Source organism: Arvicola amphibius, chromosome 8 (assembly GCF_903992535.2).
Source record: "Arvicola amphibius chromosome 8, mArvAmp1.2, whole genome shotgun sequence".
NCBI classification, from domain to species: domain Eukaryota; kingdom Metazoa; phylum Chordata; class Mammalia; order Rodentia; family Cricetidae; genus Arvicola; species Arvicola amphibius.
In genome coordinates, this window is record NC_052054.1 from 105,979,355 (window position 1) to 106,006,343 (window position 26,989).

The following is a 26,989-nucleotide window of genomic DNA, read 5'->3' on the forward strand; positions in this document are numbered from 1 at the left end:
CCTTCATCTACAGACTTGTAGAGTGCCTGGGATGCTAGACCAGACCCAGCTTCTGAAACCAAATCATCTACTTCCACCTTTTTGTTGTTAGTTAGCCTAACTAGCCTTTCATTCTAGAAAGGTGAGACCCAGTAACATCTGGGTGGGGATAATTTCTGCCTTCCACCCTCTGATTTCTTCTACAGTCTTCTCTCCTCAACTTTTAACTCCTATCCTTTTCACGTGACTTTATTCTGCTGTCGGCTTTCAGCATTTCCCAGGAAATCTAGGGAAAAACAAAATCCACCAGGAAAGTCTCATGATACTCAGATCCAAGTGCACTGCCTAATGAGAATCCGTGCTCTTTCCTTAAGCAGGGTGGTGAATATACTACCTCTTCCCAGACTGCTTACTTCCGGATGATGGTGTACTCAAGACACTTCTGTTTTTCGATCATTTCATAGATTAAGGGAAATGTAAGAGAACTGTCTGAAATGCAAGCAACATTAAGAGCTTGAACAGGAAGGGCATAGCTAATGAGAGGCTAGGAAATTAGATAATTTCTTTTATAGAATCATCTGATATTGAGGAAACAGGGAATTTACAAAGAAGGGGATACAATGAAATTAACTATGTGGAACCGTCCTTGGAAATCAGTAACCTTTAGACCCAGACCTAACAAGACTGGATAGATGAGTGCATTAGGGCTGACCTCTCTAGAGGCTTATTTATTCATTTTTCTCCACATTTGGGCTGGGGATATAGTTCATAACTTAGTGATACAGCCCTTGTATAGCTGCAGAAAACCCTGGGTTCAATCTCCAGCACTGCAACAGAGTTCTTAAAATCTAGTCTCCTAAGCTTAAGTCAAAGAACCAAAGCTCTCCTGCTTCAGCTCCCTAAATGCTGGAGTTATGGCCAGATGCTAGCAAGCTTATTAGCTTATGGTGGTGGCATCAGATCCATAAAAAACAAAACAAAAAAAACAGGTTGAAAAACAAGTCAAATGAACTCAGGAGGTAGAGGGGGGTAGATCTCTATGAGTTCAAGGCCAGCCCGGTCTAGTGAGTTCTAGGACAGCCTGGGCTACACACAGAGAGACCCTATCTCAAAAATACAAAGCAACAAAAATAACAACAAAGAGAGAAAAGAAAAGAAGAAAAACCAACCAACTAAAGTCTTGTTGATCTGGAGATTTTAATATATTTATTTGAAAACCAAATTCTGTGAAAGAGCACACTAACAGCTGTGTATCTTCTTCTCAACCAAAGACTCAGGACACAGGTTCTTTAGGTCAGCGTAGGCAATGATGCGTGCATCGAGTAGGTCTAGTGTGGGTTCCCTCACAGACATTTCAGTATGCGCCAGGATAGACATCTTCACTGAGCAGGTGAAATCCTGGGAAAAAGAAAGTGGCAGAAGTTGACATTGTTCATTATTCCCGAAGTTTTTTTTTTTTTTAAATTACTATTTGAAATCTAAATCCAGCTCCACTCAGCACCTACAGCCCTGTTACACCAGTTTGTGATGCTCTGCTCTCCAAATTCATAACAATTAAGTATTTCACCCTTTAAAATACACCCAAAAGTTTCTAGCTGTGTACTTCTAAGCCACTGTCTTGAACTATACAACAGGTTGGTCTCAGAGAGGCAGTAGGAAAGGCTGAAATGGCCACTATGAGTCAGTCCTGAGAGATCACAGGACAAGCATGTTAGGCAGTGAAAAGCAGAGCACTTACTACATACCTTCCACTCTCTGAGACAGGATTTTACTTTCTAAATAATGGCAGGGCAGGTCCTGTCATTAATTGCTAATTAATGCATACACTACGCTAGATTAGCAACTTGTACATTTTGTGTGTGTTGCTGAACTCAGGACCTTGTGTATGGTCAATAAATACCCCATCACTGAGCTACAATCGCAGCCCTAAATATATTTTTTATACTACTGTAGCAAATGATAGATGACAGAGCTCCTATTTTCTTTCTCTCTCTCTTTTTTTTTACAAATGTTATTTATTTTGTAGTACGTGGTACCTGTGCGCACAACATGTCTGTGGTAGTCAGAGGATTATATGCAGAAGTCCGTGCTTGCCTCCCACCTTGTGGGTCTTAGGGATTGAATTCAGGCTGTCAGGGATAGTGGCAAGAGCCTTTACCCATGACCATCTCCCTGGCTGACTACTTTCTTTAAAGAGTAAAAGTAATTCCCATTTTTCTGAAAATGTCTGTTATGTTAGTGAAATTAAAGAAATAATTACATATCTTCTGTATGTGTTTTCAAATATGTGATTATAAAAGAAAATGAGAGATTAAATGAGTGACAGTTTCATATAATGCAGGCGGTGCTCTTAACTGCTGAGCCATCTCTCCAGCAACCCCTATCACCTCCGTTTTAAACAGCTGGTGTAATCATCTATCATCTTTCATCAGTCAGAGGTGTTTGTGGTATAGTTTGACCCCAGGGTCTTTATAGCTCTACAGAACATGTGAACGTTGAAGCTCCAGTGCCAGAATCACTGCCAAGAGGACAAGGACAGAGGAAATCCGTAGGAGTATGTGTACACACGCCTTTAATTTCAGCATTCAGGAGGCATAGACAGTAGGATCTTTGTGAGCCTGTCCTGGAACTCACTCTAAACCAGGCTGGCCTTGAACTCACAGAGATCCTCCTGCCTCTGCCTCCCGAGTGCTGGGATTAAAGGTGTGCGCCACCACCACCTGGCTCCTTAAGACTTTTAAGAAGAGTCTACAGACTAGTGGCTCAGGAGTCAGCAGAGCACGACAGCACAAAGTCAAAGAAGAAAGAAAAAGTGCACATGTGAAGATGGGTTGAGAAAGGGGAAATTTTTTTTTTTTTAAAAGATTTATTTATTATATATACAACATTCTGCCTCCATGTATGCCTGCAGGTCAGAAAAGGGCACCTGATCTCATTATAGATGGCTGTGAGTTACTATGTGGTTGCTGGGAATTAAACTCAGGACCTCTGGAAGAGCAGCCAGTGCTCTTAACCTCTGAGCCATCTCTCCAGCCTGAGAAAGGGAAAATTTTAATGCTATCTGGATAAATAAGGAGCAAATAAAAGGAGGAGAAGCGAAACAGCATTATTCTTGCTTTCCTTCAGAAGTGACTGATGAATACTTACCTGATGTGGGATATCTTTCTGTATGTGTTGACTTTATTGGTTGATAAAGCTGTTTCAGCCAAAGGTTTAGCAGAGTAAAGCCAGGCGGGAAACCCGAACAGAGATACAGAGAGGAAGTAGGCAGAGTCATATAGCTGCCAAAGGAGAGGCTGGTGCCTTACTGGTAAGTCACAACCTCGTAGTGATCACAGATTAATAGAAATGGGTTAATTTAAGATGTAAGAGCTAGGTAGAAATATGCATGAACCATTGGTCAAACAGTGTTGGAATTAATATAGTTTCTGTGTGATTATTTGGGTCAGGGTGGCCAGGAAACTAAAGTCCAGTCTCTGTTTACACTTACCCCATCCTTAATCGTCAATATATTCAAATGGTTCTGGGGGCTCTGGTTCTTGCTCCTCCTCTTCAATTTTTGGGCCATGTGCTGCCACAGGTTCCACAAGTTCTTCAATGTCTTCACTGGTGTCTTTCAGAATTATGATGCCTCCAATGGAGAGCTGCACACACACAGAGGAAAACACAGTAAGCTCCACTCATGTTTCACAATGCTCTGCCGTCCAGAGTGGGTGCTTGGTAAGTGGACCCACAACACTTGCTGTGTAAGGTAAAAACAACTCCTCTTCACTGAGGACTGCCAACTTAACTCAATGCACCGTGGGCCACAGGACACTGTTCTATGTGGATGTTGCATTCCAACAGAAGTGCTTCCCTACCCAGTCTGACTGCGGGTAGAACGTTTACTGTCCCAACATCGCATTCTACTACCTTCCTACCCCACGCGAGACAGTAGTTTTTGATCAGCAACTACTCCAGAGTTTGTTTCAAACATGGAAAAAGATAGCCCCAACCTGGAGACTAACCCCACAACCTTGTTTTTATCTTATGTCTGTATGAATGTCTGTACCTCATGTGTGTGATAGCTGAGGAGGCTAGAAGAGGCACTGCATTCTCTGGAGCTGGGGTGACAGGACAGACAGCAGTGAGCTACTATGTGAGTTTGAAGAACAGACCCCAAGTTCTCTGGAAGAGTAACAAGCACCCTTAGACCTTTTATATGAATGTATATTGCAGTTTTTTGTTGTGCTCCTACACACACAGCACAACATATGTTGAGGCTTTAATTGCTGAGTCATCTCCCCAGCCCTGAATTACAGTTTTTGAAGCACTCTTATTTGTGTGATGCAAGAAAATCTGCAAATAGGTTGTTTTTTCCTCCAGCAATTCCAGAATGTCAGAGAAAAGAATAAATATAACAAATATCTGAGTTTTCACTATAATTTGGAAACTACTGTGATGTAAGTAATGAAAAACCAGATGGAAAGACAAAGGAAAGTAGACTGTAGTAGCAATCCTATTAAGCTCTCTCTCAGCCTATTAGCTGATGGTAAATTCAAACACCAAACTAGTCAACCATCCCTGGCATGCTAATCTTATTCTATTTGCTTGCCTGTGTCAAAGGAAATGGAAAGTTGCTCTCTGTAATCAAATCAGTCAACAGTGGCAAGGCACATCTGGAAAAAACATACTTCTACAAAGTACATTACTGGGAAGGAAAGAAGCACAAGGCCATCAGTCAAAGGACTCATATGGGTGAGTATCTCTGCAGTTGAAACTAATTTGATTTTGCTCATTAAGACTCTGCCTTGCTGTGTTCTAAAACTGGTGTGCCTCCAAGAATTTCTAGATCATTTCCCCTCTTAACACATGTACTCACACCAAAGAATCTATAGCTCTCTCTCTTAAGAAGTTTGCTTTTCTTGTAAAGAAGCCATTCTATGAATGGACTATCTGCCTAGATTACCAACAGCCTAAAAACAACAGAGAATATGATCACTGTCCTCATCCTCCATAGCCTAAACATTTATGTAAATTCCTAGTTGAGCAAATGGAGATGAACCTCCAAGCAGAATAAAATATCCATTTAAAAAAGAACTTCCAAGATTCTAGAAACCTCTAGCTCTGGGTTCTAACTTCTCATCAGTATGTTCATCAGAACTAAATGATCTCACTCACATTCTGCAATACAACCCACATATCTAAAGAGATATTTATGCTGCATTTTAGAATGATTAATACTTCTTGAGCTGGAGAAAAAAATTCCTTCGCTATTCTGCTGACTAAAACGCTATTAAGCACCTAAGATGGCGAATTCTTGATGAAGCAGAGTAGGGACATTATCATAATACTTTTTTTTTTGAGGTGGAAATTGAGACAGAGTCTCAGTATATAGTCAAGGTTGTCCTGGAGCTCAGACTCGAACTCACAGAATCCACCTGCCTCAGTATTCCAAGTGCTGGGGTTAGAGGAATGAAACACCAATCTTCAGAGTTTCTTTCCAATGCACCATCTGAGAAACATGTTGATGACCTTGTCATTCAGAGTTTGGAATGGGTTAAAGGGAAATTTCTTTATTTAATGTACATATGAAGAAGTGATCTTTATTAAGATGAGAAATAATTCACACAATATAAAGAAATGTAAACATTCCTTTAATGTATAAAACTTAATACATTCACAAATGTGTGTAGTTACCTCTAATAAACTTGTGAGCACTTGCATCAACCTGAAGAAATCCACCTGGGAGTGACCTGGAAATGCCCTCCCTCACTCTATCACTAGAGTAGAGGTAATTACTGCACTAATTTTACAGGTGAAGAAAATGAAATACAAAGGAATTACTAAGTCACATCACTAAACAAAAGGGACAGGATACAAACCCAGCCATGTTCACCTTCAGCTTGAAACAACCACACAACAATGTACATTTCTTATCTTTGTCTCTGTAAGCTGAAAATCTAGTCAGGAATCCTTGGCTCATATCCGAAACAAGAGTTGTTTTAAATTTATCATTGGATTGGTTAAAAATAAATTTACTCCCATATGATGATTCAGAAATCTCATCTATAATATTTCAAACCACAGACTCAATTATATGGATATCTTGTATGGGTTGGTCTACTGGTAAGTCTTTCTAGATTTAAGAAATCTGGGTCGGGGTAGCATTATAGGTTCATGTCTTTATCTTAGCACTGAAGAGCCCTATCCAGGAGGACTGCCCATTGGTTCAAGGCCAGTCTAGGCTGCAAAGCAAGTTCTAGGCCAGAGACAGTATACAGTAAGACCTTGTTTCAAAAATAAAATTTCTGATAAGCATTTTATTATGGTTTGAATGTGTAATGTCCCCCCACAGACTTATGTGTTTAAACACTTGGTGCCCAAATGTTGGTATTGTTTTGGGAGCTTATGATCCTTTGGAATGTAGGGCACAGCTGGCAGACATAAGGGCAAGCCTTGGGAGTCATATCCTGGGCCTGTGTCCTGACTCCACTTCCTAGTCTTCTGAGATGTGAGGAGCCCTGGCCACTCACTCCTGCTGCAACAAACTTCATAATGGACTATACCCTCTCAAATCCCAAGTCAAAATAAAGCCTCCCTTGAGTTCTGCAAGTGAGTCTGTCACAATAACGAGAAGGTAACCAATATACACTTGTTCCTAATAAGAAACATTCTGGCTTGGGATGAATTGACTATAACAAAGATTCTCTTTTTAAATTCTAAAATTCAATATGTTTATGACAACAGTGTGATTATGATGGTGATCACTTACTTGGCAGGGCCAGGTTTTGTTCCTAGTTTCCCAATGCCTACAAATATTTTTTTTTTCCTTTCTGGTTTCTTGAGACAGGGTTTCTCTGTTGGCTGTTCTAGAACTTGCTTTGTAGACCAGGCTGGCCTCTGCCTCCCAAGTGCTGGGATTAAAGGCGTTTGTGTCACCACATGGGGCTGCATATTAAAGTTTTTGATCTGTGACTATTAGTTAAGAAGATAATTTCTATTTTACAAATGGAGGGAACAGAAACATTTAGCACTTACAAAGCCTATGATTAGAATATTAAAATCCAGCCCGGTGTGTCTGTCTCTGTAGTTATGTGCCTAAATCTGTGACACAAGAGGGAAAACAGTTATCAAGAATTACTAGAGTGCACATCCCAGCACTGGGGAGGCAGAAGCAGAGGGATCTCTGTGTGTTCAAAGCAAGGCTGATCTATAAAGTGAGTTCCAGGACAGCCAGGGCTGTTACACAGAGAATCCCCTCCTCCTCCCCCTCCTCAAAAAACAAAACAAAACAAAACAAAACAAAACAAAACAAAACAAAAAAAAAAACTAGAGAAAAGAAAAGTTCTGCAAAAATCTATACGAAGCTGAGCTGAGGGGCATATTCTTGTTTTTGTCAGGTACATTCTTTCTTTTAAAGACACTAGTGGCCTTGCTCTAAAATACTTTGGGGATTTATCAGTCTTACCTAGTCCTACAGATTAATACTGCCCCAGCAAATACAGCTAAGAGCCATTGGTAACTTACTGGTTTGAAAGGCTGGTATCTGCAGGTCTCTGTCATTGTTAACACCTTTAGCTGGGCAGGCATAACTCGTGCTGGATTATCCAACAGCTGAAAGTTTGGTTCAGGTTCTTTTTTCTTTTCTTTCTCTTCCTTCTTTTCTGCTTCATCCTAGGATGGGAGAAAGGCAATCAACAAAGGAGCACTTTTGGCCCATATCACTTGAGTCTGTCAGCTAAGTTTGTAGAGCACTGTCAGCTACAAGGCAGTGGCAGATACACAGTACAACTAAACTGACAGCAGACTCCACCTAGCAGTGGGAACGGTATAACTTGTTTACCACCAGAGATCAGGAGAGGATCATCCACTGTCTTTTCGAAAGTCTTTCTTTTTCATTGAGTCACTGTCTACCCAAAACTTTGTTCTTCAAAGCCGACTTTTAGCTGTGACTTCCTCTCTGAACTCACTCCTGTTTTGTACTCATCAGTCCTTCCCACAAATGGACTCTGTTATGGCTGGACTGTGAAATGTCCTCTGTAAGCTCATGGATGTGAACACTTGGGAACTTTCTGGACACGGGGTCTCACTGGATTAAGGGATGGGCCTAAGAGACACAGAGTGGCTGTGCTGCCAGCCTTAACTCTCTGCTTCCTGATTAAGATATAAGCAAGCCATGCTGTGCACTCACACGGTCAAAGATGAAGCCCCAGCCACCATGCTTCCTGTCCCGACAGACTATCCCTCAAAACCATGAGCCCAAACTCTTTCCTCTCTAAAGTCACTTACAGTTAGCTACTGTCACAGCAACAAGAAAAGCAAGCTAACACAGACATGGTTTTCTAGGGTTTCTTTTAAAGATAGCGATATGATTCTGTATGCTGAAAGCAGGACAAATAATTGGAAAAGCTAAGCACAAAGTACAACAGTGTTTAAGGAATCTGGCCACAACAGGATTAACATATGACCACTGAGTTACACTTACCACTTCCATCTTCTCCTCCTCTTTTTTTTCTTTTTCTTTTTCTTTTTTTTTAGCTTTGGCAGTAATCGACAACACAGCAGTAGAAACCTAGAAACAGTCAAAATGGGAACGGTTATAATCTCTCACCTACATACTAAGAAACAGCCCAAAGAAAACAGTCCTAGAGTGTCCATTTCCTGTCAGTAACCATAAACAACAAAACCACTGGAGAGTAAATGGGAAAGCAAGCAGGACATTAAGGCACATCATTTGCTGCTACTGGGGCTGAGTCCAAAACAACCACTCCCTCCCTTTCTGATCCTCCGTGGGTGTGAATCTGCTATCATCTAATCTACTTCTGAGACACACACTTAAGTGCTATGTTCTTGTTGGCTTTATGGGGAAAGCACTAGGAAATTCTTGGCCATAGAGATGTTCTCATAACTAGATACCTGAAATGGTAATACACAATAGTTAGCTAGGAGAGGCCTTTCTTGATGAATCTCACTTGAAATCAAAGGGGAAACAAGACTTTGAAAATGGAGTAATAAAGGTGTTGTGAAAGGCTATTCATCATCTGCTACCTTGAATTTGGTCAGTTGTAAAATTAACTCTACTTATACACAAAACTTAAAGCAAAATCAACAGATAGTTAATGTGAAACATTATCTTAAAATAAAGTTCAATTTTCCACACATAAGCATCATGAAAAGGTTGCTTGTTTTATTGAGTATAACACCATAGCCAGTGCAGCTCTGTAAATCCATTATTCCTTATATATCAACGAATATGCTCAAAACCATTGGTGAAGTTAGTTTTCTTCTTCCTCCTCCTCCTTTTTTTTTTTTTTTGTTTTGTTTTTCGAGACAGGGTTTCCCTGTAGTTTCTTCATTTTCAAAAGGCAAATTAGGTAATATGCATGACAATAAATATCAGGGCGGGAGAGACGGATCAGCGGTTAAGAGCGCTGACTGCTCTTCCAGAAGACATTGTTTCAATTCCCACACCCACAAGGCAGCTCACAACTGTCTACAACCCCAGTTCATGGGGACCTGACACCCATGACAAAACAACAACGCATATAAAAAAAAATAACTTGAGTTACTACCCCCACCCCCACCCCCAGGTTTATCTGTATAACAGCCCTGACTATCCTGGAACTCAATTTGTAGACCAGGCTGGCCTTGAACTCACAGAGATCTGCCTGTCTCTGCCTCCTGAGCGTTGAGATTAAATGTGTGTGCCACTATCACCCAGCAGCATGAGTTACTTTTGACCACACAATTCCTACCTGCTATTCTAAGTGACAGACACACTTGAACAAGAACACAAAAAAATATGTACACAAACACTTTTATTGTAGTCTCATTTGTAGTGTATCAAATAAAAATGTACATCAGATAAAAGAATATAAATAAAGATATACAGGTTCATTAGATATAAGAAATAATAAAACTCTCTATTATTAGATATAATTATAATATTATATATTATTAGATATAATAGATATTAGGTACCAACAGAACAGAACAAATTCTTGCATCATGGGGCTGGATACCCAAAGAGAAAAAAACCTTTACATGTAAGTCTAATGTTAGCTATCACTACAAGTTTGCTTTTAAAAACCAAACAAGGTTGGGGCTAAGAGATGGCTCAGCAGCTAAGGGCACATACTGCTCTTCCAAGAACCTGAGTACGGTTCCCAAAAGCGCCGTCAGGCAGCTGATCTCATTTCTCTAGCTCCATGGGCGCCCACACTCAGATGAATATCCTCCCCACACATAATTAAAGTAGTGCAGCATGATGTACAAGGCCTTAATCTTTGTACCTGGAGGCAATCAGGTGGACTCTGTGAGTCTGAGGTCAGTATGATATACTACCAAGTTCCAGGTTAGTCAGGACCCATAGTGAGACCCTACTCAAACCAACCAACCAGACTTAAAAACTCTATCACTTGAGGGGAGGGAGAGGGAACTGGGATTAGTATGTAAAATACGATTGTTTAAAAAACTCAAACAAAATCAAATAAAAACAAACAAAAAGCCAAAACTGTATCACTTAAACAGCCAGTAGCTTCTCTAATAAGAACAAATGTTACTTAATAAATCAAATAACGTACCTTTTCCTTTTCTTTTTCTTTTGGTACTTCCAGAGGGGCAGGATATGCAAATGTGGATGGTTTACAATTTGATTTATATTGAACTTTCGGCATCTGAAGAAATAAAATACTCTTTTGTTCTCTCCATGGAAATAGTATCAAGACTTATGCACTGTTTTTAACAAGCATACGGACACAAAGGGAGATGGAAAGTTTCCATGCAAGTTAAATGTTCAACAACAGTGCTGGTTCCATCTCAGCGTTCTATGAAAAGCGCTGTGAATTAATTTTGGTACACAGTTCCCTACAGATCTTAAAGCTTGCCACTGACCAAGCATCATTTTCTTTCCTGTTTTCTCACAAACCACCCAGTGTTAGTGGCTGAGCCCTACTCACACTGTGAGCATGGGACAACCGTTACCTACTTAGTGAACCCCCATGATGACTCCTTTTACCATACTAACAAACTTACTAGTCTGTCCACATAATTATGCCATTATTAGTTTGTATTAGTTTCCATATCACATAATCATGCTTTCTAACATGGGCCTAATGGAAAACTAGCTTCATATTACTTATGGAACAAACCTGCTCTCTAGCCTGCATCTTTCTTTACTTACTTAATTTGCATTCATGAAAAAAATGGTAATAAGCACCACATTTGCTGAGACAGGAACTTATCTTGTTTACTTCACTTTTATTGTGAAGAATGAAAACAGTATAAAATTGTTTGGCAGATTGCAAGTCTCCAAAGATTACAGAGGAGGTTTAAAGACAATGTCAAATATTAGGGATTAGGAAAACAAAATACTGTTGTTTTGAGAGATAAAGATGCTGAATATTTGCAACTGTGAGCAGTTTTAATATTGAAATACTTAATAAAGAATAACTAGTTGTACAGCTATAATGAAATATTAATATAAGGAATTTTTAATTAACAAAAATTTGAGTTTACAAAATTTTCCATTCTGAAAATTTAACAAAACATCTTAACATTAGTAATGACAAAAATGTAAGAGGTCAGAAGCTTTTGACCCTTAAAGAACAAGATGAATCACCAGGTCACAAGACTAAGAAACACACAATCACAAACCCCATTAAAAATGTGATTAAAACTTGTGATAACAGGGCATGTAGTCCCTAAAGCTTTTAACCTTTGTGATCAGTTCTGTTCTGCCAGACTCCCTGATTACTCATTGTCAATCTTCTTTTCTGCCACTACTGAAGGGATAGAAGTAGGCAAGGTCTTTGTGCTCACAGAAAAGCACTAGGGGGACTAGTCATGTTAAACATGCAGGGTTGTCTCTTCAAAGAGAGAGATGTCTAATCTGTTTTCTATCCAGAAGTCTGGAAACAGTCTGAAAACCTCTGCGCTACCTGTGTGGCTAGAGACACACAGGATCCTCCCCCAGACCCTTATCATGATGTTATTTCTTCTTTTCAATCTATAGACTGCGTCTTTATGAAAGATACATACTTCACTAAGAGTTATGACATAGTCATAGCTTTGTTGTACACATGAGACCGAGTTAATTATTGACAGGAAAATTTTCATCAAACTATGCTATGCTTAAATATGCCTAAAATAAACAACTCAGGGTTAGACTCTCAAAGTTTGAACCAACACTGGCTACTGAATTGTAGTGAACCTCTTGATGCCTTTGGATTAAAGTGGTCAAGCATGGTGGCATAGGCTTGGAATCCCAGTGCTCTGAAGGTCAAGGCAGAGGGATCTTGAGTTGAAAGATCACCGAGCTACACAGAATGACTTTATCCACCCCTAAAACCAAAAATACTAGCCAGGAATGGTAGCATATGCCTTTAATTCAGGTATTCTAGAGAGAAAGGCAGGTAGTTAGTTCTCTGAGTTGAAGGCCAGCTTGGTTTGCATAATGAATTCCAGGCCAGTCAGGGCTACAAAGTAAGACCCTATTGCAAAACAAAAACCAAACCAAAACACCCAAAATAACTTATAAAATCTCTTCATATTTTTGTATTAAGTACCCCACCCCATCATTTCCTGTCAAAAGATGTGTCCATGGGGGCTGGAGGGATGGCTCAGAGGTTAAGAACACTGGCTGTTTTCCCAGACATCCTGAGTTCAATTCCCAACAACCAATTGGTGGCTCACAACTATCTACAGTGGGGTCTGATGCCCTCTTCTGGCATAAAGGTGTACATGCAGATAGAGCACTCATGTACATAAAAATAAATAATAAATATTAAAAAAAAAGATGTGTTCAGCTAGTAAACGTTTCCTTTCAAAACTTCTACAGACACACTCTACTCTGTAAGGGCTAAGGACTAACTTTGTAAGGGCTAAGGACTAACTTGAGTTCAGTCTGACTGAATGAAAATATGCTACCTGCAACGGTCATCTTTCAAGTCACAGGAATCTATGAACGTGGGCTGCTATGACAAGGCTATCCCACAAAGCTCAGAACTCACAGACATACCTTTAAGTCCTTGTTAAGGCCAATGACACAGGTAGGGGTATAAGCCAACGACAAGAAGTGTGAAAGGGGAAACCAGAACCAGAACTGGGTGAAGACAAGGACGCCAACCACAGAAGGCATATGAGTGTGCCCAGTCCGGGACTGTAAGGAGATTGTGACATTATGACCACCTGCAGAAAAAGAGAAAAACTTTTAGCAAAGCAACCCATTAAGATGAAAATAAGCATTTCTAGGTACTGTACTAGTGAATCAGCTGGCTTTTGTTTTTCTTTGAGACAGGGTCTCAATATTTAGCCCTGGCTGTCCTGGAACTCATCATGTTCTGGAACCAGGCAGGCAAGCCTTGAATTCACAGAAATCCAACTGCCTCTGCAACCTGAGTGCTGGGATTAAAGGTGTTTACCGAAGCACTTAATGTTTATTTTATGTGCATGAGTGTTTTGTTTACATGTATGTATATGTACTATGTGGGTGTCTGATGCCCACAGAGGCAGAAGAGGGTGCTGAATCCTTGAAACTCAAGCTATAGGTGGTTGTGACCCACCTGATGTGGGTGCTGGGAACTAACTGAACTTGGGTCTTCTTCAAGAGCAGAAAGTGCACTTAACCACTGAGCCATCTCTCCAGTTCCACAAAAGGAAAATTATAACATTTAATTCTTGATTCAACACATTTTCTGAGGAAGAGTATGATAAAGAATGAAATAAGCTGATTCTGATCATGAGTTTATACTGTGAGAGCGTGAATGGATTGAACTCCAACCTGTTATGTCTTTTGCTACACCTCTAGACTACCCTTTGGGGAGCATAGAGAAATACAGCTTGAAAGCCAGTGAATTAAAGTGAAGAGCCAATTCATCAGGTAAAGAATTGGATTTTTCTGTCTCGAAAAACCAAAAAGAATTGGATTTTTGCAGGATGTAGTGGCACATGACTATCTATGATTCCAGTGCTTGGGAGGCTGAGATAGGAAATTTGGTTTGAATTTGAGGGTAGCCTGGATTACACAGTGAACTCTCCCTACTCCTCCCACAAAAGAAGCCCCAGCTGAAAGTCAGTGAACACTTTACCAAGTGAATAGAACTGTTCTAACTTCTCTCCAGTATTTCTAAAATGCTACCAACACTACAAGGTAGGCCTTACGAAACAAGAAAGAGGAACAAAGAGAGAAAATAACTTGAGCGTATATAGTTGTTATATACAAGGATTAGGACTTGCTGAGCATTTGTGTCAGCTACTTGTAAGAGGCTGATGCAAGAGGATAGCAAGTTCAAGGCCAACCAGGGCAACTTATAGACTCTGCCTCAGAATAAAACCTAAAAAGCGTGTTATGTAGTTACTCAGTAGTAGAATTACATTCCACATTTGATGTTCTAGGTTCAGTCTTTAGCAGGGAGGCAAGACGAAACAGTGTGCATGTGAGTGCAATGGAACGATTACTATTCAAATGTTATGTTTGTGCTTGAATAAATTAAAATTATCTCTGGAAATTATATACTCCTCAAGTTCTACCCAGGAATTATTTGCTTCAGACTCAATTTCCATGATGTCATACAGAACATTAGATTAACTGTTTCATTAGATTTATATAATACATCTGGAAGACCTAAGAACATTTACCTGCATCCAGTATGCCTTGGGCCAGAATAGCGCCAAATTTGGCCATGACATCATCATGCTTGTCATTGATGACTTTGGAATACAGCTGCCTGAACTGATTAACCTGAAGAAACAAGAAAAATATTATGGTCTGTTCATTTGTTGTGCTATTAAAAAGCACCCAGTAAACTGAGCTAATGATACTGAGACTCAGTTCTCATTTCAAGACATTCAGAAGAGGGTGATGGACCAGATGTGAAGGCTAAACATTGAGATCAGCGTTCTGACTTCCTAGTGTGGGAGCACTGGCTACTCTCAGTCCTCATTCCACAGAGGGCGATTCAGACTCAAGGGAGTGCTGACTAAGACTTCACTCTGCACCAGCCAGCAGGCCCACAGTCCTCACAAACACTATGCTGCTTACTGTCAACTGAGCAGATCTCCTAACAGGCATGGCCCTTCAGTTCTACCTTAAGCAAATGACCTTTCACTCAGAGTGTGAGTGTATACAAACATTAGAGATGTGCATTCTGAATACACACCAGTTTCTGAAGACTTGTCAGAATCAGTACTCTTATGATCCAACTCAGGATGAGATCCCCAGTAATTCTGTATGCTTCAGTGTTTTCCTGAAATTACTATACAGTACTTCCACATAAAAGTGCTTACAAAATATTCTTAATGAATACACTGATTTTTTAAAACTGTCTGGGTAGAGATAGGGCACTATCTTATGCTTCTTCCATGTCTTACACTTCCTTGTTTTCCCAACAGTGCTTTCAAATGGTAGGCACTCAGGAAGAAGTCTGCTTGTTCAAGAAGCACATGATCATGGAGCTCCCCAAATCTGCCAAAAGCAGAAAACACCAGATTTGAGTTTCCTACTATAATGAGCTTTGTACATATTCTTTCAGAATTTCTTCTCTGTATTGCTCTAAAGGCTTCAGTGTGACACTATGGCTGAGTAACAGAATCAGGTAGCCCTGGCATAAGATTCTCTCTGCTCTTAGAAGCCATTTTGGTAAATTACTAGTCTGTCTGTCTGTTCTGTGTCCATTTTCTTTTCAAATGGGTCTTTTTGTAAGGTGGCGCAGGTCTCGAACTCCTGAGTGCAAATGATCCTTTTGCTGAAGTCTCCTTAGTGGCTGGGACCACAGGTAAGCATCACTATATCTGACCATTCACCAGCTTTTCTGTGCCTTAGTGTTCCCCTCCGAGAATTATAGTATCTACCTCATCCCCTAAAGACATGTTCTAAAAACTACCGGAAGCAACATGTGGTCATGTAAATATGAGGCATTTCATACTTCAGTATAAATGTCTTATGGAGGCAGAATCTTATGACCCTCTGTACTACCATCGGCTCTGCCACCTAAACACTGCTAACAAAATAACACTCCTTAAAGATGGCTTTCAGTTTTATTCACAAGCAGCAATAAACTGTACTACGGGAATAAAATGCACATAATCACTACTAAGTCATGTACTTCCAGCCTTACTTTTTTAAAAACTATAAAATCCAGCGTGATTAAATCATCACTGAACTCACAACCAGTTTGATGTTTTTACTCTGGCTCAACAGGCCAAATTCCTTTGATTCTGAACTTATTTTAGATGAATATTTACATTACCTTATATAGGATGGAAATTTTATGTGGTAAAGGTTAAAAAATATTTTATGAACTTGTAAAAATAAATACGAGACAAAGCAATGTATGTACATTACAAAGGAGAATTTAATACAATCTTACCATATCATGGTTTTCTAATTTAACTTCACTGTTCAGAATATGTTGGCGCCATGGCCAGGAAAAAGAGTCACAAACTTATAACCCTGTAACCTGAGAGCGGAAGCCAGCCTAAACTATACAAGGAGCCATCTGTCTCAAAAAACAGTAAAACAAAAAGAATGGTAACACCACTCCCCCTCAAGTAGAACTTGTGGAAAATATTAACTTAAAATTTAGGTTATTCTGTGATCCACATGTTCTACTATGTACAGATTTTTAAATTCATACATTTTAAAAAAATTCATCATGTTTTACACTGTACTTTATACCTTATACTATTAGAAAAATCAGAAAGGAACAAAATTCTTTAGAGCTATTTCTTCTGCAGAGCATACTCCCTTCCCTCCTTCATTCTGGCTACAGAAATTATCTCTGTGCTGGGTGGTGGTGGTGCACGCCTTTAATCCCAGGAGAGGAAGGCGGATCCCTGTGAGTTCAAGGCCAGCCTGATCTACAAGAGCTAGTTCCAGGACAGGCTTGATAGCTACGGAAAAACCCTGTCTGGGGAAAAAAAAGAAAAAGAAATTATCCCCGCATATCAGGAACCAGTTTGGAAGTTTTAATAATTTTCTTTGACATCTGTGTTTAGAACTTCAACTACACAACTGCAATTCCTTCCATGAGATCCTTGAGGCCAGATGTATGTGGAACTTAGGCTTAAAAAAACAAAATGAGGGCTGGAGAGGGCTCTGCAGTGAAGAGCAGTAGCTGCTCTTGCAGAGGGCCTGGGTTCAGTTCTGGAAGGGGAAATGACAATTTTTGATCAAGGGAAAAGGATTAAAATTCTTTGGACTCATTTCTGATGAATCATGATAGCCAACAAAAACCTAATTATCTAACAAAACTGTAATTTCATTTTAGAAGTAAGGAGTTTAACAAGTTTGGCTCAATAGGACCCTTCTTCTTCTTCTTCTTTTCTTCTTCTTCTTCTTCTTCTTCTTCTCCTTCTCCTTCTCCTTCTCCTTCTCCTTCTCCTTCTTCTTCTTTTTAATTGAGCAGGGTGTGGTGATGCACATCTTTATTTTTTTTTTTAAGATTTATTTATTTAGCCGGGCGGTGGTGGCGCACGCCTTTAATCCCAGCACTCGGGAGGCAGAGGCAGGCGGATCTCTGTGAGTTCGAGACCAGCCTGGTCTACAAGAGCTAGTTCCAGGACAGGCTCCAAAGCCACAGAGAAACCCTGTCTCAAAAAACCAAAAGATTTATTTATTTATTATGTACACAGAATTCAGCCTCCATGTATGCCCGCATGCCAGAAGAGGGCACCAGATCTCATTACAGATGGGTTGTGAGCCACCATGTGGTTGCTGGGAGTTGAACTCAGGACCTCTGGAAGAGCACAGTGCTCTTAACCTCTGAGCCATCTCTCCAGCCCCAGGACCCTACTTCTAAAACAGGTAGTTGCTAATGGGGGGACAACATGTACTTGTCAGTGGTTGGAGAAGATTCTTTGCACCAGACATAGGCTAAATGATATAAGGCAAAGAAGAGCACTAGATTTCATTATTATTAGTTCTAAATTTGCTTTATTATTTATTGATATGTCTGTGTATATCCTCAGAGGCCAGAACAGAGCACTGGATATGCTGGAGCTGGGTCACGGCAGCTAGTAAGTTGCCTGATGCGGATGCTGGGAATTGAACTTGGATCCTCTACTAGAATAGCAAAGACTAATTTTAATGAATGAGCCATCACCTCCCTAGCCCTAAGAGTTTATTTTTATATTGTAATTTTTCATCTTTTTATATACCACATTACTATATAAATGTTCAAATAAACTGCTAATGGTGGATTCCATTTAACAAGACAAACAATAGATGATTCATGAAGAAGGGAGTTAGGTTTTGGAGAGAAAGTAGCTCAAGAACCCATTAAAAGGTTAAGTGTACACTTAAAAATTTCTAAATTATGTCTGTAGTAATACAGAAGTGTGCCTATGATACCGGGTTTATGTTTGTGGGTGTGAACAAGAGAGAAACTGATATAAAGACATACTGGAATTACTTAAACCAAGAGCACAATGTGCGGGCTAAGTGTTAGAACTATGATATAATATTACACAAACACTGCAGATTTCCATTATGAATCTTTTTAAAAAGATTTATTTATTTATTATGTATACAATATCCTCAGTATTCTGTCTGCAGGCAGAAGAGGGCACCAGATCTCATTACAGATGGTTGTGAGCCACTATGTGGTTGGTGGGAATTAAACGCAGGACCTTTGGAAGAGCAGCCAGTGCTCTTAACCACTGAGCTATTTCTCCAGCCCCTCCATTATGAATCTTACAAAATATCCAAGGTCATTTTACTTCGCATTTCTTTGAGGAAGGAGTGCAATTATTCTTTTTTTTTAATCATTTTTATGTATATGGATGTTTTGCATGCATACAGATCTCTGCACAATGTGTGTGCCTGGTGCCCAAAGAAGCCCGATGAGAGTATTAGATCTGCTGGGACTGGAGTGGTTGAGTGTATGGGTGCTGGGAATTGAACCTGGGCCCATTGGAAGAGCAACCAGTGCTCTTAACTACAGAGCAATTTCTCCAGTCCCAGGATATAATTCTAAATTTCCTGATGTTTGCGTTTGAGATGTTTCCATTAATTTCATGTACTGATTTGAAAATGTAGAATTATGGGGATTTGAGAATTTTGTTCTCTTTAAAAACATAGACATTATCAGACATAGTTTGGCTTTTGTAGTCAGTATGCAAACATTTACATTTGATTCCCGATTTATATTAATTGCAGAGCTAGCAGCTATAGGTACATTTAAATTTTTATTTTTATTAAATAGCATTTGCTTATGTGTCTGGGTACATGAGTGTCACAATGCACATGTGGAAATCACAGGACAACCTGTAGGGGTCAGCTTTCCCCTCTACTATATAGGATCCAGGGACAGAACTCAGGCTTGCCAGCAGCTGCTTTTATCCACTGAGCCATCTCGCCAGTACTACTTAAACATTCTTAATTAGTATTCATTATTCTGATACAGCCTCAAGATAGCAGAGTACTTTATTTGTTCATACCAGTTAAGACTCCATTCAAGTTCATAACTTACAATTATTTTTTAAAAAAAGATCAATTACTTAAACTGCTGTACCCTGACTGTTTTTCTAAATGTGACAATTCTTAGAGTCAATTTAAAAATGAAAAACCTATTCTACTTCAAAAGGATGTTCATTCCTTTTTCCTTCCTTCCTTTCTTTTTTTTTTTTTTTGAGATAGGTTCTCATGTAGCCCAGGACAGCTTCAGACTTACTGATGTAGGCTGGCCTTGAGCTCCAGTTTCATTTGAACTAAGTAACTTCTTTATTTTGTGTGTACGGCATATGCATGGAGGTCAGAGAAGAGGGCCACCCTCTCACTCCCTGCCTTGTTCCCTTCAAACAGGTCTCCCACTGAACCTGGAGCTAGGCTGGCAACTGTAATCCCCAGAGACCCTTTTGTTTCTGTTCCTCACAGTGCTGGAGTTACAGGTGCATTTGTGGCCATGCGTGACGTTTACATGGTGCTGGGGTACAAACTCAGGTCTTCATTATTATGTAGCAAACATTCTTACCTGATTAGCCATCTCCCCAGCTACCATACCTGGTTTAATTACTCAAATTCTATAGCCAGGATATGAAGATGGCTAAACTTTTGTCTAGCTGACAATAGAAGCAGTGTGAAAGCAATATGTGAGGTCTGAGTGGATAAATATTTATATATGACTATTTGAGGAGGTACATTCTTTAATGACATTGCTCAGTTGGAAAACCTCCAAAGGCTCAGTGCAGCATCAACTGCAGAAATAAAAGCTACTCATATGATAGCTGCTATATTTAAAGCATAAAGAAATGTAGTCTGTGTTTGCAAAGATGTTTATGTTCTAGAAGACACAGCATATTAAGCAGTTCTTGGAAAAACAAGATGAGAGAGGTCAGAGTCTACGTGCAATAATACAGCTTTCAGAAATGCTAAAAATGATTTTTAGAGAAGCACTGGGTAGTGAGACAAAATGACAGTGACTGCTTAGAAACTAAGGTTTGTCAGACCAAGCTGTGAAGAGGCAGGACACTGCAGAGTCTAGCAAGTACACCCCTCTTTCCTGACTCTCCTCTGCTTAAAATAAAGATGTTCCATGCCTAGCCTCCATGCTGAGGCTGAAGAGAGGCCAATGGCTTCACCCCTTTCCTCTCCTTCTTCCCCTTTCTCTCCTATTTTCTTTTTTAAGGACACTGACTATGTTGTCCAGGTCAGGATTAAATTTGTGACACCCCTGCTTTAGCCTCTTAGGTGCTGCAACTGTCTGTAGTTGTTACCACACTTGGCATCAACATTTTTTTTTCTGCTAGTAATGTTTTGTTTTTAACTGCATCTCAGATATACATAACATTTCAAATCTGCTAAATGCTCTAAATGATTATTATGGGCACGGGCTAAGTATCTTTCTTTCTTACTTACTAACTAACTACTGGAGATTAAGTCAACACATATAACTTTACCACTGAGCCCCACCTGTCCCTGCCTCATCTGTTTTAATACTGGGTTGGTGTTTTACTAAATTGTCTAGGCTGGTCTTGAAATCTCCTGTAGCCAAGGCAGTGCTGTCCTGAGAAGCTATGATTACAGGTAGGTATCACTTGTACACAATCAGTGGCTTACATTTCTACTGAACACATCAAGCAAGATAATTTCAGAATATACAAATAATGCATATACACTTTCTGTTCTCAAGAGAATGAGATGTTTTGGCTGTGTTCAGAAGCACTGTACAGTAAAGACTAATATGAGGTATAAGAGACTGTCATGAGGGAAGTTTTAAATAAATGCCTTAAAATCTGTTATGGTTAATCCAGAGGAGGTGCAGCCTATGAGGGCCACCTCCTTGAGGAAAGTTGGGCTGTCTTTTTCTCTCAGCACAGATCCAGAGAAAGAGGATTCAGAGGGACCACTTGGAGGACTCATGATTAGAAGTCACTATGCACTGAATCTGACATCTAAAAGTGACAGGTATTGGTCATTAGCTGAGACACTATCACCAAGAACTACTTTAAAAACTTCCTGAGCAACTGACACCCTTCCCAGGATTGCCTAGGAGGGTAAGAATGTAGTTGCATTCTTTTAAGACCGATGTTAGCTATACACATAACATGAAGTGGGATTTTTCACTGTCTTAGAAGGCTGGAGCAGAAAAGTTTGAATTTGCACTCCCTAACAGGGTACTTCAGTCCTGTTGTATCTATTTAAAAACAAAGAGGCAAAAACAAAATACCAAAACAAATAAAAAGCACACTTTATCATTTTACTCCATGAGTTATAATTTCTTAAGCATGTTATATACTTAACAAAGTCACCTAAGTTTATAAAACACACACCAAGTAAAATTATATAATTACAACACTCTAGTCTGTTGCCCTTAAATGTGCTTTTTCTTACTGTCAGTGACTAAGATAAATAAATGACAAAAGCAAAGCCCAAACTACCTCCCTTCTAGGGCTTCCTTGCTCACCTTTGGACAAGTAATTTCGGTCTGCTGGATCATGATGAGAGCTGACGCTATCAGAGCCCCTTGCCTCACGTAGTTCACAGGATCATTCGTCATTGGTTCTAGTAAATTAATTGCTTCCTAAAATCATTACAAACAAAAACACAAACAAAACTTTAAGTGAAGTTGAGATGGCTGTATTTTCAAATCAATCGTTTTCAAAGGTATATTTTACATTAGGGTAAGTTTTTTTTTTTTTTTTTTTTTTTGAGACAGGGTTTCTCTACGCCCTGGCTGTCCTGGAACTTGCTCTGTAGACCAGGCTGACCTCGAACTCATAGAGATCCACTTGCCTCTGATTCCTGAGTGCTGAGATTAAAGGTGTGTGCCCACTGCCTGGCTAAGTTTCTTAAATAAAAGTAATCAAATGCCAAATCTCTTTCAGCTATGTACAAATACCTAGGTCACACAAATTATCTAGAAATAAAGCAGACTTGTTTAGTATGAGCAATAAAAATTTTTCATTGTATTAACTTGTCAGATGCCATGTTTCAAAGAACATTTGCTCCTAGATATCATATTAAGTTTAGAATAATATGGAAAGAAAAAAAATCCAATTTGTATTTAACTTATGAGAGCTGACATAAATGTAAATTAAAAGCCTAAGAGGAAAAATACTTAGCAAAATGTCCAACTGTATCCTTCCTGTGTTTACAGAACAGATGTATACAAGAAAAAGAGGCAGCTAGTGAGACAGCTCAGCAGGTAAGCAGCCTGCTGTTAAGTCTGAAAACCTGAGTTTGATTCTCAGGATGCACACAGAAAGAGAGAACTGACTCCTACAAGCTACCTCTGCCCTGGACATATACGTGCGGTGGCGTGTGTGTATTCCCTCCCACCTATAAGACAAAATTCTTATATACACTTAATGATCGCTCTAATAAAAATGGAGATACATAATTTTTTTCTTTCTTTTTCAAGACAGGATTTTTCTGTGTAACAGCTCTGGCTGTCCTAGAACTCTATAAGGCTGGCCTCAAACTCAAGAGATCCACCTGCCTCTGAATTCTGAGAGCTGGGATTAAAGGTGTATACCATCAAAACTGGGTGAAGATACATATTTAAAAAATATATTTTAATTATGTGTATGTATGTAAAGGTGGGGGCAGGTAGTATGTGCATATGAATTCAGGTACCTTTGAAGGCCAGAGGAAGGTGTGGGATTTCCAGAACTGGAGTTAAAGGGCAGTTGTGAGCTACTTGATGTGGGTGCCAGGAGCCAAATAATAACCTGCTGCAAGAGCAGTCTGTGCTCTTAAACGTGGAGTCATCTTTCCAGCCTCTGATATACGCTTTTTTTTAGCCCTAGCTGGCTTGGCACTTGGCCTTGAATTCACAAAGATCTACCTGCCTCTGCTTCACACGTGCTAGGACTAGAGATATATGCCTGTCTTCACAGATGTTTACCGAAGAAATTCCCTCCCTAATACATCAAGTGCCAAGATGATTGCTGTCCTAGCAGTGAACATTTTGCTCACGGGAATCTTATGTTTCAGTAGAGGGGGCATAGATATTAAGCTAAATAGTTGTAACAGTATGCAAGGTAGCAATAAATGCTTATAAAACACCAGAAGAGAATGAAACAGCTCTAAAAATCCTTTTTCAAAATATTAATTTTCTTTTTATGCACATTGGTGTTTTGCCTGCATGCATGTCTGTGTGATGGTGTCAGATCCCCTTGAACAGGAGTTAGAAACAGTTGTGAGCTGCTCTGTGGGTGCTGGGAATTGAGCCATCTCTCCAGTCCCAGATCTAAAAATTCTTTAAAAAAATTAATTTATTGGTGTGTGGTATATGTGTATGTGTGTGCCTGAGCTTTATGGGCATACATACCATAGTGTGCACATGGAGCACAGCCTGTGGGCACTGGTTGTCTCTTTCTACCATACAGGTCCTAGAGGCTGAACTCAGGCTGCCAGGTTTGGTGGCAAGCACCGTTACCTGTTGAGCTATCTTGCCAGCCCAAAGGAAATTCAGAACCTTTATTGCATTAAATGATGTGTTTGTGTGTACACAGTGAGTATCAATGATGTGTGTTGGGACAGGGGTGTATCTAATATGAACACTCTTTATTAGAGGAAAAAGTCAAGAAAGTTGGGTCTGAGAGATGGCTCAGTGGTTAAGAGCACTGGCTGCTCTTCCAGAGGACCTGGGTTCAATTCCAGCACCCAGGCACAGCTCATAACTGATCTGTAACTCCAGCTCCAAGGAACCTAGTGCCCTCTTCTGGCCTCCACAGGCACTATGGTGTGGGTGATATGTATACATACAAGCAGGCAAAACATATTTTTTTAAAAAAAAACCTGAATTTAAAAAAAGGGCCACCCAAGGGTCCTACATATATGTATGCTATTCAAGGTAAAGTATGGTGACTCTATCAATGCTGTGAATCAAGACTGTATGTCACAGCATCTGGGGAATCTCATGCCTCTGGTCTCCACGGCATCTGCACTCATGTACCCACACACATGCATATAATTAAAAATAACAAAAAAATGAGTTAATTTTGGGTGGCTTCAAACAGCAATGTTAATTTCCACAATACTAATTAAACAGAGAATAAGCATGTAACATGACAGAGCAATTCTCAATGGCCGTCCACAAGCATTGTTTGTTCTAGGAAGCCTCAGGCATTGTAACACATAGGAGTGGGGAGCACTGTGAAGCTGTGTGCCAAGCTCAGTCTCAGAGATCACACCACACCTGTATTTTCACACTTTTCTGCAGCAGAAAAGCCCGGTGCCAGGAAAGAACTGACCTCTTTGGTTTGAGGCCTTACCTTGTTTCCTGTGCCAGCACAGCAGATCCCCAGGGCCATCGCAGCTCCATAGCGCACATGAGGGTTGTAACTCTCTGATAATAAAGAAACAACACTTGGACACTGTTCAGGCGTCCTGATAGGAAACAAAGAAAAAGAAGACGCTATTACAGGCAATATGTTATAAACCAAAATGGAACAGCTTTTATTGTCTTTTTCTAAGACACAGGAAACAAGGTAATATTTAACAAATAAGTTGTGGAATTACAACTCTTCCACAGAACAGGATGTGTTGGCACAGACCTATAATCGCAGCACTAGTGAAGAGATCATCACTTGAGCAGAGCCTGTACTACATAGGCAATTCAAAGCTATCAAGGAACACAAGTGGTAAGACTATTAAAAATTATGGGAAAAAAAATCTCCCATGGAATGAGAGTAGAAATATATTTTCTACATTCAGAAAACACTCAGAGAAATAGGACTATATCAGGGATTTCTTAAGCAAGCTCTCTGCATGCTGGCTGTTTCCTAGCACCTTTCAAAGTGGACAGTGAGGCACACGTAGCACATTTCCCTGTGCTCCCTTTCTTACTTTCTGGGCACTATGCATTTTGTTACATTAGACAAGGCATTTACAGAGTCTTTTAGATGTTTCCAGAGTAGCACACAAAGCATAAATACTCCAATTCCAGCACTCTGGAGGTAGAGAATATCTGTGACTTTGAGACTATCCTGGTCTACATTGAGAGTTCCAGGCTAGCCAGAGCTACATAGTGAGTGAGTGGGGGTGGGTATGACACACTGAAATAAGTAACAAAATTCAGATATTTTATTTCAATAAAAAGTTCTTTGCTTACACCTAATAGTCATCTTACCAGTGCTACTATTTGTATAAACCTTCCAAGAGCAAGAACTGAAGAAGGGAATGCACACAAATCATTAACATCATCTAATCATAAATTGCACATATGAATTTCTTTGTTTCAACACTCCAACTTCTAACTACTATTTCTTTATTGAGTATTTTCTACAACTACCACATTACATCATATTAATAAATCAAGTGCTTTCAGAATATGGAGTCTTTCCCCTCCACTCTCTAGCTCTCTCTACTAATAGAGAGAAAACTAGTAATATATTTACACAGGCAGAAACACTGTTCTTGGCAGGGTCATCACAAAGTTTTTTTAAAATATTTATTATGTATACAATATTCTGTCTACACGTATGTGTGCAGGCCAGAAGAGGGCACCGGACCTCATTACAAATGGTTGTGAGCCACCACGTGGTTGCTGAGAGTTGAACTCAGGACCTTTGGGAGAGCAGGCAATGCTCTTCATCTATCTATCAATCAATCAATCAATCAATCAATCAATCAATTATGTATACAGTATTCTGTCTGTGTGTATGCCTGCAGGCCAGAAGAGGGCACCAGACCCCATTACAGATGGTTGTGAGCCACCATGTGGTTGCTGGGAATTGAACTCAGGACCTTTGGAAGAGCAGGTAATGCTCTTAACTGCTGAGCCATCTCTCCAGCCCACAAAGTTTTGAAGGCATAAAATTTCATGATATTTCTCTGGTAGAGTTATAAGTTTATGATTATCACTAGGTAAGTGCCATGACATCAGAGACTTAGCATAATGAACAGGAATTAAGATATATTAGCTCCTGTGAGGTCCTTGCCCTCCCTAAGATCCAAAAACCACCCTAAATAGAATCTAAGGGCCGCTGGATGTCTCCAACCAAAGACATCATTGACACCTCTGTCAACATACAGAAGAGGACTAAAGGACATCCCCCTCCCTTAAACCACTTCTCTCATAATGACCATTCATCTATGCAATTCTATTCTATTCATTCTCTGATTCCTCAACCTATCTGCCGATAAATCAAGCAAAATTCTTAACTCTGATTTCTGCTTTTATGATCTGCTTTTACTGCTAACTTATTTGTGTTTAATTCATTGAGATAGAGGAAACAGAGAGATCTGGGTTCTAATTCTAGGGTGATTATTTACCACCAGGGAGACAAGCTCTGAATCTTACTGAACCTTAATTATTTCACTCACAAATACCTGTTCCTTTTGTGTATGCTACGAGAACTGACATATCTCTATGCTGTCACCACTGAAATCTTAATGCAAAACCAGAAATTGGCTTTGGATCAGAAACTGGCATTTGTGTGCTAATAGCTGTAGTTGGATCTCTTTCAAGACAGTGTAACTCATAGTCAAAGGTTCTTTCAAAAAAGAGTCAAACAAGCTAGATTTGCTAGGTAGCTTGTTATACTTAAGCTTTTCACTTTCAGATTTCCTCAGCAACTTTTT

At 39.7% G+C, this 26,989-nt stretch overlaps 1 protein-coding gene across 1 annotated transcript in view; it reads right to left on the reverse strand.

Moving 5' to 3' along the window:
* Positions 1 to 1,157: 1,157 nt before the first annotated feature.
* The window catches only part of Psmd1 (proteasome 26S subunit, non-ATPase 1), a 77,843-nt gene continuing 52,011 nt past the window's right edge, over positions 1,158 to 26,989 (reverse strand). Inside the window, exons 17-25 of the mRNA XM_038338916.1 lie at positions 24,679 to 24,793; positions 21,864 to 21,980; positions 14,599 to 14,701; positions 12,980 to 13,149; positions 10,545 to 10,637; positions 8,447 to 8,533; positions 7,489 to 7,635; positions 3,470 to 3,623; positions 1,158 to 1,377 (exon numbers count right to left, since the gene is read on the reverse strand). Coding sequence (XP_038194844.1) covers positions 3,477 to 3,623; positions 7,489 to 7,635; positions 8,447 to 8,533; positions 10,545 to 10,637; positions 12,980 to 13,149; positions 14,599 to 14,701; positions 21,864 to 21,980; positions 24,679 to 24,793 — 979 coding nt within the window. The 3' untranslated portion in view covers positions 1,158 to 1,377; positions 3,470 to 3,476. The remainder of the gene's footprint in view (positions 1,378 to 3,469; positions 3,624 to 7,488; positions 7,636 to 8,446; positions 8,534 to 10,544; positions 10,638 to 12,979; positions 13,150 to 14,598; positions 14,702 to 21,863; positions 21,981 to 24,678; positions 24,794 to 26,989) is intronic.